At 57.5% G+C, this 17,521-nt stretch overlaps 6 protein-coding genes across 6 annotated transcripts; 2 read left to right on the top strand and 4 right to left on the bottom strand.

Moving 5' to 3' along the window:
* Positions 1–824: 824 nt before the first annotated feature.
* On the bottom strand, positions 825–3,040 carry B0I36DRAFT_355541 (uncharacterized protein; the record flags this gene model as incomplete). The annotated part of the gene is made up of 3 exons (XM_046157450.1): positions 825–1,780; positions 1,854–2,019; positions 2,177–3,040. The coding sequence occupies 3 exons, from the start codon at positions 3,038–3,040 to the stop codon at positions 825–827; spliced, it is 1,986 nt and encodes a 661-aa protein (XP_046005269.1).
* A 2,331-nt stretch (positions 3,041–5,371) lies between these two features.
* B0I36DRAFT_255492 (galacturan 1,4-alpha-galacturonidase B) lies at positions 5,372–7,776 on the top strand (the record flags this gene model as incomplete). The annotated part of the gene is made up of 6 exons (XM_046150883.1): positions 5,372–5,650; positions 5,767–6,032; positions 6,220–6,299; positions 6,699–6,940; positions 7,053–7,122; positions 7,250–7,776. The coding sequence occupies 6 exons, from the start codon at positions 5,372–5,374 to the stop codon at positions 7,774–7,776; spliced, it is 1,464 nt and encodes a 487-aa protein (XP_046005268.1).
* Positions 7,777–8,790: 1,014 nt separating this feature from the next.
* On the top strand, positions 8,791–9,851 carry B0I36DRAFT_369271 (enoyl-CoA hydratase; the record flags this gene model as incomplete). The annotated part of the gene is made up of 2 exons (XM_046159747.1): positions 8,791–9,233; positions 9,413–9,851. 2 exons carry the CDS (start codon positions 8,791–8,793, stop codon positions 9,849–9,851), a joined length of 882 nt encoding a protein of 293 aa, XP_046005267.1.
* Positions 9,852–10,246: 395 nt separating this feature from the next.
* B0I36DRAFT_369270 (uncharacterized protein) lies at positions 10,247–11,860 on the bottom strand (the record flags this gene model as incomplete). The annotated part of the gene is made up of 1 exon (XM_046159746.1): positions 10,247–11,860. One exon carries the CDS (start codon positions 11,858–11,860, stop codon positions 10,247–10,249), a length of 1,614 nt encoding a protein of 537 aa, XP_046005266.1.
* A 1,050-nt stretch (positions 11,861–12,910) lies between these two features.
* Positions 12,911–13,954, bottom strand: B0I36DRAFT_369269 (uncharacterized protein; the record flags this gene model as incomplete). Its single annotated transcript, XM_046159745.1, has 2 exons — positions 12,911–13,840; positions 13,922–13,954. 2 exons carry the CDS (start codon positions 13,952–13,954, stop codon positions 12,911–12,913), a joined length of 963 nt encoding a protein of 320 aa, XP_046005265.1.
* Positions 13,955–15,412: 1,458 nt separating this feature from the next.
* On the bottom strand, positions 15,413–16,072 carry B0I36DRAFT_355537 (uncharacterized protein; the record flags this gene model as incomplete). Its single annotated transcript, XM_046157449.1, has 1 exon — positions 15,413–16,072. One exon carries the CDS (start codon positions 16,070–16,072, stop codon positions 15,413–15,415), a length of 660 nt encoding a protein of 219 aa, XP_046005264.1.
* Positions 16,073–17,521: the final 1,449 nt, after the last annotated feature.

The following is a 17,521-nucleotide window of genomic DNA, read 5'->3' as shown; positions in this document are numbered from 1 at the left end:
AGCCCCCCAACTACCGCGCGTCAGTGAACCCTGAGGCCCAACACTCTCCTACCATCCTGCTTGACGATGTGCCGACAAGAGAATAAACGGAAAAGGTAGGTGAGATGCTGACGGACGCATATGGTAGAGCGGACGAGTGTGTGCTCGTGATGACTCGTACAAAGAGACGCCAAGAGGCGTCAAGAAAGGAATGGGGGCCTGAAAGGTAACGATGGCACGAGTCCAATCCAATCCCTGGCCAGGGAAGGAAAACACTAAAGACAAAAGCGTATCCCAACTGAAGTCAAACACCAAACCAGGAGACGCCGCCACCGTGATGTGCATGCGCCAAAAATGAAGAGGGGGTATCATTGCTTATGCCCATGCCCGAAAGTAACAAGGTAGGAGGAAACCCAACGCCCCCAGAAAAAGAGCAGATGATGTACAGAGACGCGTATGAGGGGCAATGCTGCGTGATGTATGTACCTGTGCAAAGAACCGAGTGCCTGATATTTACCGCGTTTCCTATCACGAGACGCGTGACTTGATGCTCTTGTGGAAAGATACTACGACTGTGCTGATGGTGCATTGAAGTAGCGTGGTTCCGGAGATGACTCAACGTTGGTTGACTCATGCCGAGAAGCACAGGAAGCTATGAGAGACGTGGAAAGCTGTTAGAATCAAGTTCAAAACACAATCGAAGCAGAGAGGGGAAGTGAAGAGACATGACGATCGAGGTAGGGGAAGGGGATGAGTGGCAAGGCAGGGTGAGGCAGAAAGGAAAAGAAAGGAGTCATTGCTGACCAAGTGCCCATCAATCACACAACAAACACAATGCACAACACTCACCACCAGAAGTCTGGACGCTTCTTGCGGAAGCGTTCCTTACGGGCTTCCTCCTCAAGACGGGCGAGCTCGCTCGGGTACGGAGTGGTCTTGGGACGACGCGCCTCAGCTTTCGCGTCCTCGACACCCTGCTCAGCATTCTCACGGCGCTGTGTGATCTTCTGCTCGATCTCGGCAGACTTCTTGCGGTCGTCTGCACGAGCTTCGTATGCAGCGCTCGAGAGGGCGGCGAAGTTGCTGCCGACAATCTTGCGGGCGGCGTTGTTGCATTTCTTCGTGATGGAAGGAGTAATGCAAAGACCACCAGAAGCTGCGGTCCCGGCGGCAGAGGACTGGGTGGGACTGGCGCCGTTGAGCTGGTTCATGCTGGTTACTGCTGCGTTGTATGACTGCTCGTTGTTGAAGCCTGGAATGTCGACCCGAGCAGGCATGGCTGAGCTGCGGGAGGCGGGCGATGACTCATACGTGATAGGAGCTGTAGCGGCAGAGGCGCGGTGTCTCTCAGAGAACGCCATTGACTCCTCAACGACCGCTGAATCCCGGCTGCTGTTTGAGAAGGAAAGGCGCGAGGGGCCAATGTCGCTGATGAGCTGCCGGACACGAGGTTCCTCATGCGCCCGAAGAGAAAAGTCCCGGCGGATGGGGTCACTACCAAGTCTGGAGTCTGCAGAGGCGTTTTGATGGTTTAGTTCAGGCGCAGCAGGCGAGAAGCCAGAGAAGTTCGCGAAAGGGTCCTCACTGTCAGTTGAGCTCATTCTGTGCTGGGAGGTGGAGGGCTGGTCCTGCTCGTTGTAGGTGCCGTTGAGCTTCTGGGCAGCCATGTTGCGGTGGTGCTGCTTTCGCTGTTCAGATTCCCGAGCCTTCTTCGCATCCTCACTCTCAGGCGGGACGTTGCCAGAGCGGAGCTGCTTCTTGGCCTGCGAGAACGTGCGTTGTGCACCATTGTGTGCAGCATCTTGAAGTCATGGTCAGCCTTTGCAACGTTCACAGGGAAACAGCGCGGGCATTCATCAGAACTGTTGACTTACCGGGCTTGTGAGCGACAGTGGCCGCTCTGTGCAGGCCCATACCACGCTCCAATGTCTGGCGTGCGTCTTCCTTGTGGAATTCCTGGACATTACCGCCGACTGCTTTGACCATGGCGTCCACGTCATTGATCGCATTTGTTCTTCGATGCTGTCGGAAAGACTTGGCCTGTGGCGCGAAAGTTTATTGTGTCAATTCACATTGACAATGTAAAGAGGCGGAAGAAACGTGTGTCATCGGCCATGTGCATTTGCCATCTCACAGGAAGCATAGAGCCATGAAGCAAGCGTCGAGAAGATAGTGGGATGCAAGATTATAAACTTACCTTGCCCAGAGCCAGATGAGTCGGCAGCTGCGGGCCTCCAGCCTCGCTAGCCTGGTCATTGCCGTTGGATGAATGGTGCATGAAGCTGTGAACTTGCTGCGAAAAGGGGATATCCGAAGTTGTCTCTGGGTGGACGCCCGTAGCAGTAGTAGAAGTGTAAACCGTGTTGTCGTGATCAGCCCGAGGAAGGCCAGCAGACGATGCAACACCGCCTTCAATGGTGTTGGAGTTGCCATGATGAGCGAGCTGAGAGTCAATTGTAGTTTCATCTGCTTCCTGCAGCTCCTGGAGCTGACCACAGGATCCAGAGGGCTCTGCATGATGACCCATGACGAAGACCTGTCTATTCTTGAGAGGGTTTGCATGCATCTCAACCATTTTGTTTGTTGAAGAAGCGTATTGTGTAGAGATGTCGGTGATCGTCATGGACGGTGCCATGGCCGGAGGCAGAGTTTCGTGCTCGAAGTCGGCCTCACTGTCAGACAATGCGAGGGACTCGGTAGAGCGGTGATTGACTGAAGGGTCTGCTGCCAGCGTGGGGGCAGGGGATGGGTGAGCCTGTTCTTGAGCAGTCTGAGAGCCCACCTGGTCTGGCTGGATGTTTTCTGCGCCGCCACCAGTTGCAGGCTGGTGATGGTTCTGCAAGGCTGTGAGATCCACAGAGATGGGGAGCGGTCCCATGAACCTGCAGTTGGCCAGTTTGGCCTTGCCACTGGGCTTGACGTGAATGATGCAGCGGGCTTCGCATAGCTCAGAGTAGGGGATCTTCTTGGTGCTTCTGAGAAGCTTACGTGCGGTAGTGAGGCGGACGTAGGCATTGCCCAGAGCCCACTGGGCTGGAGTCATGTTCTCGCGGAGATCCATGGCGAGGCTGCGTGGCAGCTGTGGTGTGTGATTTTGCAAACGGACGGCGATGATGAGTGCGATGGGATTGAAGGCAGCACGGATGGCTGCAGAGGGAAGCACTGACGACGTGCAGAAGGGAAAGGGGGTGGTTGATGGCGAAAGCCTCGATCACCAAGTGAGAGGTGAAAACGAGGTGAGGTGATGAGGAGGGGGTGAAGCACGCCTGCCTGGTCCGTCCTCTGGAGGAGAAGCCCTGGTGACGCAGCGAGGACCTGGGCCGGCGGCGCAGCGCTCTTGGATGGCCATTGACCATTGCCGGGCAACGAGAATGGCAACAAGGAGCATTGCATTCATCGGGGCTGCACGCCTGTGTCTGGAGGAGGCCGGCCGGGGTCAATCAATGTCATCTACGCGGCCCATGCACACCATTGCAGCCATATTGAGGGCCGTCAAGGGCATGTCGAGGCATTGTCCTCCTCTGCCACGCTGCAGCATCGACTATACAAGTGCTGTATCGGTGCAGCCGCTGTGGTGGTTGGTGCCCAGCGTGCACAGGGACGGCTCTGCGGGAGGCTGCACACACCCGCTTGACACTTGGCTGTTACTCGCCGAGCACCAAGGCAGTCCGCGTCCCAGCCACACATTTAGAATCACCAGTCATTGCGCTTACTGCCATGCTCATTCTACCTTTGCGATGCGAGGCCGGGACCGCCTCGAAAATCAGCAGTCCCAGTGCAGCATTATCGTGCGTTGTGCTGCTGAGCTAAGGGTACGACACCCCACCTGCACAAGCCAGCCTGGCGGTGCCTTGCCAATCTAGCAGCCAAAGCACGAGGTGGAAGCCCCGCTTCTGAGAAACCTCTCTTGGCCGGAGCCGGATGAGGATGAGAGGGGGAGGGGGGGATCTATAGTGCTGTGCAGAACAATACCAATTACTATCTGCCTGCACGTGTGCTCAGCATCGTCACATTGTCCCCATGCGTGCGAGGTCGCACGACGACGTCAATGAGCAGCCTTCGTGCGGCCAATCAGGGCCCGCGGCTGTCTATACAGGCTGCAGGCTGCCAGGAAGGCCCAGGATCGACAGGGGAGCACAGTCACGCCGCCTGAATGGGGAGGGGCAGGGCCAGCCAGCACGCCGCTGCAGGGTTCGGCTGGTCCCCCTTGCCTCCTCCTCCTCGTTGTGAGGGGGGCCAGGCGGCGTGGGTGACGCTCTCCGCAACGGGCCCAGCCCCGACAACCAACGGCCAAGCCATTCTAGACCCGTGAGAGTGGGCTCGCCCAGGTGGCTTCGGCCCCCAGGCAAGGACTTCCGGCCGATGGGTGCTCGATGTAGGCACTTGCAGCGCCAACACGTGCACCGTCGGCCGGGCCCATCTCTGCACAATCTAGACCTGTAGACCGTCGTCCATCGTGCGTGACAACCGCATCAGCTGGTCCGTCCATCTTGTTTTCCGTCGTTGTTCCGCATCATGTCGGGGCAATCCCCCGCTTGGTGGCATTTGTCTCAGCACAAGCTCCATCCTGGGTGCGGGTCGTTGCTAAATAGCTTAGCCCGCGTGCTGATGTGCTTCGGGGGTGGAATCGGGCCAAGGTCATGAGTCTGCCTGGTCCCACGCTTGACGATGCTGCATCGTGGCACAAGAGGGGGAGAGGGCATCGGGACGTGGCGCACAGGCGTCTGCAGCTGACTTGATTGAGAAACAACGAAGGACCCTGGAAGATCGGGTGACAAATGGGATGGATGGATGGATGGATGGAATGTTTTTCCGTTGCCCAGCTGGACTCTGTCTCTGGCCGCCTGCGCAGCTGACTCGAGCGCTACTCAGCTGCGTCAAAAAGTCTGGGTGCGTGCTCGGCAGAGCCCAGCACGCAAGAGCCAAACCCCCCATGCTCCCCCATGCACGCCATTCCGGCCACCACCTGGGCAGGGCCCAATCCTCCCCCGGCCCAAGAGTCCAGACCTCGTCCGCCCAGGCGTGCATTGCGCCGGCTATTGGCTGCCCGCGGACCCTGGATTCTCGCCAAGCTGCTGGTAACACGAGGGGTATCTTCTCTGCCTCTTCTTCCGCTCCGTCTTCTCGTCCACGAACCCACCGCCTGCTGGCCCTTACAAGAAGACGTCAGTGCCCGTCCACTGCGTCTCAGCCTCTCGTTACTTGTCTTTTTGGGTTGCCCGTGTCTCGACTGCCGCTGTCGCACTGCCTGCGCCGCGTCCTTGTTGTCACACACTCTGTCACGCTCTTGCTGCGTCGCAATACCCCGGCTTTCTACAACGCCAAACAACACTCACTTTGGGCGCCCGGTCTCTCAGTGATACAGTCTCGCCTTCTCAGGCACTCCGCAATCATGAGGCTCCAGCCTCTCTTCGCCATAGCCGCGGGTCTCCAGCTTGCAGCGACCGCCCTTGCCGCCTCGAATTCCAGCTTCGTGCCATCCCAGACATGCGAGGTCAAGGCGGCCGGCGATCCCAACATCGACGATGCGCCCACAGTTCTCGCCGCGTTCGAGCGCTGCGGCAACAATAGCAGGATCGTCTTTGCCGCGGACACGATATATCACATCAACTCGGTCATGGAGGTTCGCGACCTGCAAAACGTACAGATTGACATCCACGGTACTCTGCTGGTAAGCATATCTGGCTGCCTCGATATCCTCCCCAGCCGCCCTATCAGCGACGCCTCTTCCCCTTTCTGCCTTTCGGAAATCTCAGTTGCTGACTCTTGATACTCCCCCATGCATAGTGGTCTGCAAACATTGACTACTGGCTTGCGCACTCGATGCCCGTGGGCTATCAGAACCAGTCCACCGCCTTCATCCTGGGCGGCGACAACGTCAACATCAATGGCTTTGGCACCGGCACGCTCGACGGCAACGGCGACGTGTGGTACCGGTGGATCGACACCAAGCACAACAAGTCCAACTGGCCAGGCCGCCCGCACCAGATTACCTTTAACGGGCTCACCAACTCGACTGTCGAGAACCTTAATTTCCTGCGCAGCCAGATGTGGTAGGTTTTCCCCTGACTCTCCGTATCTCTCTCTCTCGATCTCTCGTGTTCCCGCGAGGCTGTCTGCTTGTGGGGGCGTGAGACATATGCTGAGGGCAGACGCCCATGAGGAGGAGGGGGAGTGATTACGCGTTCTCCAATTTCCGCGTGCAAGCTGACACCGGTGGCTCGCGTGGCGACTATGCAGGACCATGTCAATCATTTACTCGCACTACGTCGACCTGAACAACATCTTTGTCAACAACACGGGCACCACAGTCCAGAGCTGTAAGCTTTTCCTTCTCCTTCCCTGGCTCGTTGCCCTTACCCTCCCTGCTGTGCGTGCCGGATTCCCGGGACGGATCGGCGCAGAGTGCGCGCGCGTTCCTGGGGGTATAACTTGTGGCGAGGATCGGGGCGGGCCCAGGGGCAAATTCCCCGATCCAACGACTCGCCGCGCGTCGACCTTTTAGAGTTTCGGCCTTAGATTACGCCCGCGCGGCCTAGCCTGGGCTTCTAGCTCACACACGCCCGCAAGCCTCGACCTGAGTTCCCGCGGGCTGGTCGGAAACAAAACCGAAATGCACCCGTCGGAGAGCCCGACCGCATGTCATCTCGATGGCCCGCGTGTTGCTTCAGTCACAGTGACGTTGAAAAACTTGTGCTGACGCGGTTCTTTGTGACTAGTCAACAATGACGGCGCAGACACGATATACTCGTCGCACATCAACTTTGACCGGTGGACGGTCTACAACGGCGACGACTCGATCTCGCTCAAGGCCAACAGCACCGACGTGAGCATCACCAACAGCGTGTTTTACGACGGCAGCGGGATCGCGTTTGGCAGCATCGGGCAGTTCCGCGATGTGTTTGAGACGATTGAGCGGGTCAAGGTGGACAACATCACGCTGCACAACACGATACATGCGGTATGTGCTGCTCCTTGTGTTCTACACGTTTGAGTTTTGCTTGACCATTCGGAATGGAGTCGCGACGGCACAAAAGGCACACAGCTGACGCTTCTTTTTGCTTCCAATACAGGCCTGGGTCAAGACATGGACGAATGATCAGAACGGCTACGCACCCAACGGCGGCGGGGGCGGTCTTGGCTGTGAGTATACTTCTCTCCCTCCTTCCCGTCACAATCAGTGGTGCCAGCAGACAACAAAGCTCCCACCAACGCTCAGCGTGAAGAGACGAAAGAAAAAGCTAATACCAAGCCTCCACCCGCTGACTAGTCGCTTCCAACATCTCCATCACCAACGTCCACGCCACCGCCCTGCGCGCGGGCGCCTTCACCATCTCGCAGTGCACGCGCTTCTGGGGCGCTCCCGGGGACGGCAACTGCACCAACTCGCGCTTCCAGGTGCGCGACATCACGATCGACGGCATGACGGGGACCTCGCGCTCGTCGGTGGTCACGTCGCTTCAGTGCAGCGCCGTCGCCCCCTGCGAGGACATCTCGATCCGCAACGTCGACATTGCGCTGCTTTCGGGCCCGGGGTCGGGCGGCAGCGGCGGCAAGGACGCGGGCGAGTACCTGTGCGGCAACGCGCTGGACCTCCAGGGCTTCAACTGCACGGGCACCCCTTGCGTCGGGGGCAGCGCCATCGGCGAGTGCTCGTCGGCCAGCAGCAGCAATCACGCCCTGCAACCAGGCCACAGCGGCAGCGGTGGCCCGAGGATCATATCTGCGGCTCTGGGTCTGTGGCGGAGGGCGGATGTAGGGGCGGCGCTGGCTGTCAGTCTGTGGCTGCTCTGCTAGGCGCTTTGAGCTGGCTTTCTAGACATTCTTGGCCCCTTTTGCCCGTCCGGGTTTGGTTTGGGGGATTCTTTTTTTGTTTCCAGCGAGCGAAGAGCATTTTGCATCATACATAGACTAGCGAGTTGTGTGTGCGTAGACTTGAGTTTCTTTTCATAACGCGCGCCGGTGGTGTTCCCGGTGGGCGCGTGGTTTGAGCGTTGCCTCGCGTTGGCACTTACCGCAGGTCGCCTATGGTGATGACTGTGGTGTTCATTGCGTAGAAATAGCGATGAATTGTCCCCTAGAGGTCTGAATAATACACATGGTACATATTCACTTGGTTTTCTAAAAGTTTCTGGGCGGGTGCTTTCGTAAACGAGGACTATACTGTGGCAAGGATGAGTGCTCCACCAAAATGACCAGCAGCCAATCCGCGGAGACGAGCATTGGGCGGCTTCGCATCGCCGAGGTCCAGCAGGGGACCTTCCCCTAAGCGTAAGGTAGTGATGGCCGGGTTCCCCGCAGCTTTCGCCCACGCATCAAACAGTGTCATTCTCCACTCCAGCCCCGGCCTGTACGCCAAGGTCTGGCTGACATTCTTTACCATGTGTGATGCTGACGCCACATTCTGACTTCTCACTCCCGTACTTATTCTCACGGACCGACTCTACACCATACGGCAACCAGACGTGGTCAACATCTACTGGGCATTTGCCAGCATTCGGGTTAGAGCGACATAGAGGACGCTCTCAAGCACAGGCTAGACCACCAAGCGCTTCCCAAACAGCAGCATACACGAGAGCACGCGCATAGACCACAACCAACGCCGAGCTGCGGCCAACCGAGGCACAAGCACACACCCATACAGAGTCATATACGTTTACACAATTGGGCAGCCAGACAGGCACGCACCCGCCAGTAGAACACGGCTTCTCCCGGAATACACGCCCAGGTAGCCACGGAGCACCAGAAAACAACCCCTTGGACGACACAAACCACCGCCCTAAAGCCCGAGCTCAAGCCCAAGCCATCGCCATGTCCTCGCACACGCCGGCTCCCTTTCAGACCTCCCCGCCCCAGCTATCCTGCTACACCCTGAGCGTCCCTGCCCCGTACACCCTGCTGGTCACCATCAACCGCGAGTCCTCCCGCAACGCCATCACGGTCAACGGCCACTGGGAGGGCGACCTCCTGTGGGCCTGGTTCGACGCCGAGCCGACCCTGCGCGTCGCCATCATCACGGGAAAGGGGCCCAAGTCGTTCTGCGCGGGCCAGGATCTGCTCGAGCAGCACCGGAAGCGCGGCGGCAAGGCGGAGGCAGAGGGAGCCAGCGGCAAGGTGCCGACGGTCGAGGATAACCGCCCGAGCATGCCCGCCGGCGGGTTCGCGGGCCTGTCCAAGCGGCTGGGCAAGAAGCCCGTCATTGCGGCTGTGAACGGGTATGCTTTTGGTGGCGGGTTCGAGATTGCCCTGAACTGGTAAGTTCCTGGTTTTGGTCTACCCTTTCCTTCGTCAGACGCCCTCGCTTGAGCAGGGAAACATCTCTACCCTTCCAAAGGCTGTAGCATGGTGTGCTGGAATCAAGCGAGACCACACTCAGTCTTCCCTCTTCTGCTTTGTACCCGGTTAGCTGACCCTCCCGACTTCTTTCCTCTAGCGACCTCGTCATCGCCTCCCCGACCGCAACCTTCGCCCTCCCCGAAGCCCAGCGCGGCCTCTGGGCCGCAGCCGGTGGCCTCCCTCGCGTGGTGCGCATCTTTGGTATGCAGCTCGCCACCGATCTCGCCCTGACGGGCCGGATCCTCACCGCGAAGGAGGTGGAGCACTTTGGCTTCGCGCGGGTCAGCAGCAGCCCGGAGTCCCTGATCCCCGAGGCCCTCGAGCTCGCGGGCAGGATCGCGGAGATGTCGCCGGACGCGGTAATCGTGAGCCGCGCTGGGCTCCGGCAGGCCTGGGAGACGGCGAGCGTGGAGAGGGCGACGCAGGTCATTGACGAGCGGTTCGCGAGGGCGCTGCTGACGGGGGAGAACTTTAGGATCGGGATCAAGGCTTTCGCGGAGAAGAAGAAGCCTGAGTGGGTGCCGTCGAAGATGTGAGCGGGTCGTTGTGCTGCGGGAATGTCGTCGATCTGTGGTGGACACATAATAATGATGAAGGACACGAACATCAACTTGGAGTAGCGAGCGTAGAGGTACAAGCGTAGTGTAGGCATAAGGATTCACGGCGTTGAGAGCGGCACGTCGAACAGCTTGGGTGAAGAGTAATTCCTCGTTACCGGAAAGGAGACTCCTGTCTGTGCTAAAGCTATCCTACAATAAACGTTTTTCTTTTGCCTTGCAATCAAAGCCCGCAGTATTGCCAAACATGATCTCGGGCCGCTCTATGCCTTTTGCTCTTCTCTATGCATCCATGCCTCCAAGTCGCGAGTCTATCCTGTGGTCCGCTCGAGCATCAAAGAGATCACTAGCCGTGGAGTTCTCGTGTCCGCCACTCAGCGCCGCTTCTTGGCCGACAGATCGGCCAGCAGGACAAAGTCGCCGGGGAAGACCTCGGGAGACGGGCGCTCCCCACCGTCAAGCCAGGCCTCGGCGCTGTATGGATGCATCTTGTATGTCCACAGCATGCCCATGGACGCAGAATATGCGAGGTCACGCATCCGCTGCGTAGCCTGGAAGTAGTCAACGGTCTCCATGAACCAGACGAAACGGCTGAGATCCTCGTGTTCCTCCTCACTCAAGCTATAAGGCACGATGAGGTTCCGCTTGTATTCCCTGTACCGCGCGATGCGGTCGACACTGATGTTGCGGTGAGCCACCATGGCCGTGGTAAGGGTCTCCTGGAAGTCCCGACGTCCGCGGATACCGGCACGGATGGCATGGAGAGTGGAGCGGTACTCTTCGGGAGGGATGGCGTTGGGGATGAACTCCGTTGGGGCCTGGGATCCGAGTGAAGCTTGACCATGGACGTTGTTGTCGAGGTGGCTGTGTGTGGTCTCAGCTTGTGCGGGAGGAAATAGTTCCTCGGGAGGGTGGACAGCCGAAACGTCGAGATCTGGGATCTCGCCCACAGCGGCATTGTTTGCTGGCAGTGCGTTAGTCGCGAGATCAGCCTGAGCTGCGCGAGCCTCCTTGTTGCCAGTGAGACATGCTGCAGCGCTGTTCTGCTCTTGCTCGAGACGACTCGGACCAGCCTCTGCTGGGCCTGCGTTCAGTCGATCCATCGCTCTGTTGTAGCGGCGGATGTTTTCGAGATCTGCCTCCAGAGGGAAGGGACCCGAGTGCGGGGACATTGGCGAGATGGGCTTCCGCTCGACAGAGCTCAGAGCCTTGTGGACAGGTGCAGGTGCGGGACTTTTGTCCTCCTTCTTCAGGATGGCGTCGCCAGTGGTCTTACTGTCAATGGGGTCGACTGAGCTCTGGTTGATAGGGTGCTGGACCTTGCTTGTTGTGCCATTGGCAGGTTCGATTGATGGCGAGCCAGCTTCAAGCTGGGCATGATCAAAGGCTGGGTGCTTGATGTCATGCTTGGTACCCGGAGCGGCCTGGGCCGTGTTATTGTCGTTGAGTGTGTGCTGTGCGCTGCGGCCTTGGACAGCGCCATCGATACTGGCACCAACTGCCTGGGGCTCGACGAGTAGGGCGAGCTGGACATTTGGAGACGGCTTGTCGTTCTTCTGTGCGTTGTGGTTGTCGTGCTCTGACGATGCCTTGACAGCCTGTTCATTCTTGGCCATGCCAAGACTGTGGGCATGAGCGTCCTTGTCGACAGCCTGGCTCATAGAAGTGGCTTCGACACGGTCACACTGCGAAGAAGCCACGCTGAGGGCCTCGAGGGGGCTGCGGGGGACCTCATTCAGCCAGCCATAGACACGTGCGTCCGGGTCTTCTCGATTGTAAGCCAGGTCGAGCCGCTCACGCTGCTGATCTGCCGCGGTGCGCCGGAGAGCACGCTTCTCCTGCTTCAGCTCAAGAACCTCCTTGACGACACTGCCGTCCCATTCAATCACTTGACGCATGGTGCCATTGATGACAGCGATGGCCTGGTCGACATTTCGGCTCTGCTCTGCGTCGAAGATCTCTGAGGGGGTAGGTGACATGTCCGCCATGCTTGCTTGCTAACCTGCTTGCGTGAAGGAATAGTTAGACTTCTGAGACAGTTGAGCCGCGTGGATGTGTCTTGTCCATCTTTATGACAAGAGAAACACGAAACACTTACCGCATGCCAAGGAGAGTTGTGTACGTTCTTGTGGCAAAGTTGATGGCTGTTGTGGGGGCTGGAGGGAGGTGACTTCGCTCGCGTTCTGCTAATTGCACAGCGGCAACAGTCGAGTTGACCACGTACGATGAGATGACTGCTTAGAAGCGACGCGAAGAATATGATTGCGATGCAAATAAGCAACGCGCACAAAAGGTTGCGTGGAGAGGCACTGTGTTGCTCGACGACGCGAGTGAGGGGTGGTGAGAGAGGCGGAGGGGCAGTCACTCGACGGGTGGTGCCTGGAAGTGGTAGAGAGCCACTTACACTGCAGTCACTCACTGAGAACGGACTCACTGGCCCCCTCGGGACCGGGCAAACATTGTTTCGAAGCCAGGCGTCCTCACATTGCATTCACCACACCCCATTCAAAGCCACAAAGCACCGGACTGACGATTCTCTCCAGGCGGGGACCTGTGCCATTGGTACCAGCATACCCTGGCAGGATCGTTCACTTGGGCAGATAGAGGCGGAGGGCATGGTGATCAGGTCTGAAGGAACTCAGACTTTCAATTGCATGGTACTAATCAGTGACTTTACCGCCCAATGGAGAACTCCAAGGATCAAATGTTACCGTGATGCCCATTCATGCCAACGCCTGAGGCAAAACAAATGCGTAACCAGCATAAGACAAACTCCATGTTCAGCCCAATGTCCTTGGTATCAAGAAACCCATGTCAAAAACAGACCAGTCCTTTCCAAACGCCGTGAACTATTCATCCAGCTCCAAGATGTTCCTGCCAAAAGTCTGCGACAGCGAGCCTTGGGACATTATCCAGTGCTGCGACGACTTTAGTCAGTATACAATCTTGAGATGCTGAAAGGGAAGAAGCAACAGAGGAAGGAGTGAAAGTGAGAACATACTGTGAGGTTGATGCCATGCAGAACTTGGGTGGATGGATTACTCGTCAACAGGGCGGCGAACCGGGTGAGCATTGAGGCCCGTCTGAACAGTGCCCGCGTCATTGCCCACAGAGGCGTGGATGTCCTCGAAGACTGAAGAGGCGTTGTCGGCGGCCTGGTTGCCATCGGTATTGCCGACCTGAATCTCAGGGATGACTGGACCAGCGCCGTTGGCAGCAGCGTCAGCGCCATTCTGGGCGTCAGCACCCTTCTGGGCATCGTCACCCTTCTTGTCGGCCTTGACCTGTGCCTTGTCGGCACGCTTGGTCTTCATCTTGGCGAAGAAGTCGCGGATCTTCTGGCCAAGCTTGCCCTTGTTGTGCAAATTGGCGTTAGCCTCGATCTCATCAGGGTGAGTGCCAACCCAAGGGTTGTAGATCGCAGCTTGTGCCCGATGGGCACGGAGCTGGTCGTTGGGAGGGATGGGGGGAGCTACCAAGCCTGTCTTCTCCTTGGGGAATGGCCAGTCAGTAGGAGGCTTTGTCAATGCCGGCGAGTCGGTCAAGATGCGGTAACGACTGGGGAGCTCCAAGTCATCCACGTAGCGGTAGGCATAGAACCTGGTGCTTTGCGAGTCGGGACTTGCGAGGACGTACATGGCCTCCTCGTGAGGCCAGACCAGAGCACGGCGAACGTGGCGGTTGGCCATGCGCTGGGCACACTTGAGTCTTCTGAAGAAGTGGATGCGGCGTGCGTCGTCCTCAGGAAGCTCCTTGTACCGGCCGATGAGGTCGTGCAGCTTGATCAGGGTGTCTTCGGAACCTCGCTTGAGGCCGTACAGAGCACCGAGATACGGGTGCCAGTAACCACGGTCGGCATTGTAGTACTCGAGAAGGAGTCTGAGCTTGGCCATGAGAGCGTCATGCTCCTTGTCCAGCTCGTCATCCTTCTCGCGACGGAAGTCGACCATTTGGATGAAGCAGCGCGCCTCGCGTCGAGGGATGCCATGTTAGGACGGGGTAGTCCTGAGGTGGGGGTGAGGTGAGGACAGAAGAGACGGGTTACTTACAGCATTCTTCGGAGGGTTGGGACGAGCAGGCATGTTGAAGATGGTTGACGATGTAGGAGTTGAGAGAGGTGTGTCGTGTTGCAACGTGCTGAGGAGTTGTGGATGCCAGAAGCGTTCTCTCAATGTGGTGGGAGAAGATGATGAGGAGGGGACGGTGGGAACTGGGAGGCTCTGGGAGAAGGAGGAGGGGGTTTAAGTAGAATTTGCCAGAAATCTGGTTGCCCCGGTGCCGACAGAACTTCTCGCGAGACCTGCAAGCAGAGCGCCTTTCAACGGCAGACAATGATGCTGCTGCCAGTACGTTTAGGACGCCAGGGTATGCCAATGACTGTTTTCAAGAACAATGGCATGCTCCGGCATGGCTTGAGGCTATTCTACTGTACTCTAGATATCCGTGAACCTCCCCAGGTGTCGTACATGTGCGGACGAGAGCCATCACGACTGCCTGCAGCGTGCCACGCAGGCACTGCAATTCCATTTCATCTACTTCCAAGGTCGTCACATTCAATGCGCCCGCCACTATGAACTCCGGGCATGTCCAAAGTATTGTGACGCGCTTGAGAACGTGTTCGGCACCTTCGGGGCCGTTGCCTGACCTTGAGTGCGTTGTGTTCCCTCCGCCCGCAAGCGCACTTGAGCGCAATGACTCTTAGCTCGCTACATGCATGTGTCGTGGCACTGCCAGTCTGAAATTCTTTTCAGCGCCCAGAGCCATGTCAGCCACCGAGTGTGCAGACCTCTGATTGCCGCGGCATTCCTTCGACCTACGTACGCAAAGCGAAAACGCTTGCTGCCCGCTCACGAGCTCACCAATTCTCGAGGCCGCGAATGCATGCCACTAGCATGGTAAGGGGTAAACGTGACAGATTTTTCACGCCAGATATACGGATTCCAGGGCCTTAAAAAATTGAGGCATGACGAAGAATGCCTTGCAGCCCATAATGAATATCTTGTTTTGTTGATAGCACTGAGAACGCCCCAGAAAGAGCAATGTGACGAGAGCCTCTGCTTTTTTGGCTGTAAGTGCATGGCCCCACACTCTCCCGCACGCACAACTCGAACACGTTCACACGGGGAATATGTCCCAAACTGAATGCTCGTCGCGAAAGTGCTGATAGACCTTCGAGATACTTCAGATGCGGCCAGGTTAGCAACTATCAGGTTGCCCAGGCTTTCATATCCCCTGATGGGCACGGGGCGGGAGTCAATTGCACTCCAAAGTCTGTTGTGATGTGTTGGTCCCCGAGTTCACAACTCGGACCCACTATCTTTACTCGCGCAAATCTCAAGATATGTCGCTGATTTACTTGCACGCACAACACGGCACATACACACAAACCTGATTTGTCCTTCATACGTACGCTCCCTCCTCCCTCGCTGGCATTTGCTTATCCAAGGCGCAGCACAGCTACATCTTGGCAGTCTTCCAGTCCTCACACTACGCGCAGGCCCGCTATCAAGCCGCGCTACCCAAGCAAGACGGACAAGCCCTCAAACCTCGGTGTCCATGATCTCGACATCTTCGCCATCTCCAGCAAGCGGAGTCGTTCCCAGACTTTCATCTAACCCCGCCATGCTCGCGTCTATCCAGTCACCCAGGGTGATCCTGCCCATAGCCTTGATCTCCGCCTCGTCAATTGTCTTCGCAAGTCCGGCAGCGCGCGATGGCTCGGATGACATGGCCGTCTGCTTCGGAGCTTGAGCCGCCGACCTCTCAGCAACTGGCTGCTTGCCCTTATCCTCTCTCAAACTACTGTTTGCCGATATACTCGGCCCGGGCACAAACTGCCACGTCCCGGCTTCGCCGCCCCGGACCTGCTGGCACTCGCCCAAGAATCCCACGAGCAGATCGACAAGCTTCTCCGACTCCCGCACAAAGTGGTGCTCATGGCGCATGCGAATATGCCGCTGCGTATGCGGATGGCCGATGAACATCTCCTGCGCCGCAGCCTGCGTGGGCATCGAGTTGGCCGGTTCAGTACCCAGCCGGGCGAGACCCTCCGTGGCCTCCTGGATAAAGTCGCTGATGGCAGTCGAGGCACGGAGGAGGACGAACTTGTTGCGCAGTGCTTGCAGGGCCGCGATGTGCTCGTCGATAGTGGTGGCGATGACTTCGCATTTCTGGCGATTCTGGGACATGGATGTCTTCATGATTGTGTATAGGACGAGGGACAGATTGGTACACACAATAGAACAGAATGAGGACAAGTAAATGGTTGGGAAGGAAGAGCATGACCTCGTCTTCTTGTATAACTTGGCGGGGGACTGGGCCACGAGCCTCACGCGGGCTCCTGCATGTCAGTGCCCAGTCAAACAGCTGTTTGTCACGGACATCTCGGATGCTGAAGGATAAGAGTACATCATCTGAAGAGGGCCCGTTTGCAGGACGCGCATGTGGATCTACTGAAGGGACATGAAATCAAATTCGATGAGCACGTTTGGCAATGGAACTCTTTCTGATCCCGACCAAAATGTTGAGATGATCATTTCTGTGCCTAGCTTGTTCGATGGACCTAGACCTCAGTATTGCCAAAGCCAAATGTGCCACAGGACATCAAATTCAGCTCCAGAACATCTGTGAGATCTGGCTTGGTCTATATTGTCATCAAACCTTGATTTCGAAGTGTCCATCTCGAGCCTCCGAGATGTACAAGTCAAGGCGAAGCCACATGACGAGTCCAGGCTCGGGCAGTGAGCTGCGTGGCAACAGTACACACAAGACGAGACCACGCTCGCATAAAGGCTGCCACAACCGCCGATAGCTGGCAGAGCCTCTCTCGCACTAGGCCGTTCAGCCCCCGGAATGACTTAAACGCCTGAAACACTCGCTTGCTGCTGGACCGGGCCAAGCATCTGCCAGCACCTGCCAGCAGCCGAAGCCGGATCCTCTGGACTTATACCACACCCCCTCCGCCTGGAGCGGGCCTCGTGAGCAGGCAGGGGGCCTGGGAGACCCCACCCAGACGTAGGAGAACTATACCTTGCACGAGCCGGAGTGCCCTCTGCTTCGTACCCTAGGGCTTGGACTTAAGCGACTGACTGCTTCATTTATGAGTCAATATTCAAAATTGTCTACAGACATTGATACTGCGGCCCTCGTCACGCTGGCAAGTGGGTCCGGGAGTTGTGCTGGGATGGGGACCCCTCCCCTGTCGCGGCACATGGTCGAGGAGCATCGCATCTGCAAGGGACCCGGCTTGGCCCACGCAGAGGAGGAGCCTCGCCCCTCTTCCCGTGCTGGGCCAATGGCGTGTTGTTGAGGTTGTCGTCGCTGTAGCCTTGCCTGGCTTTTCATTGTTCCCAGACAACACTGAGGAGGTGACGCCTGAATGACACATTCCCCCCTCCGGTGCGTCAATCAGCCAGCAGCATTCCCACTTTGTTTATCTTTGGGCAGCCCTTCTCTTCACTTCTCGCTAGCACGCATCATCAATCAATTCTTGACTTCCCGAGTCGCTGTTCCTCAGCCCAATCCTCGCAACCCGTCCTGGTCGTCACTGCATTGCCAAACAATCTCTCAACGCTTCCGTCTTGTCTGTGAACATTGCGCGAACCAACCATCTCAAACATCTTGTAAGCATCACTTACCACCTAAGCTTG

This window comes from Microdochium trichocladiopsis, assembly GCF_020744255.1.
Source record: "Microdochium trichocladiopsis strain MPI-CAGE-CH-0230 chromosome Unknown B0I36scaffold_13, whole genome shotgun sequence".
Lineage (NCBI taxonomy): Eukaryota > Fungi > Ascomycota > Sordariomycetes > Xylariales > Microdochiaceae > Microdochium > Microdochium trichocladiopsis.
This window is presented reverse-complemented; position numbering and strand designations above follow the sequence as displayed.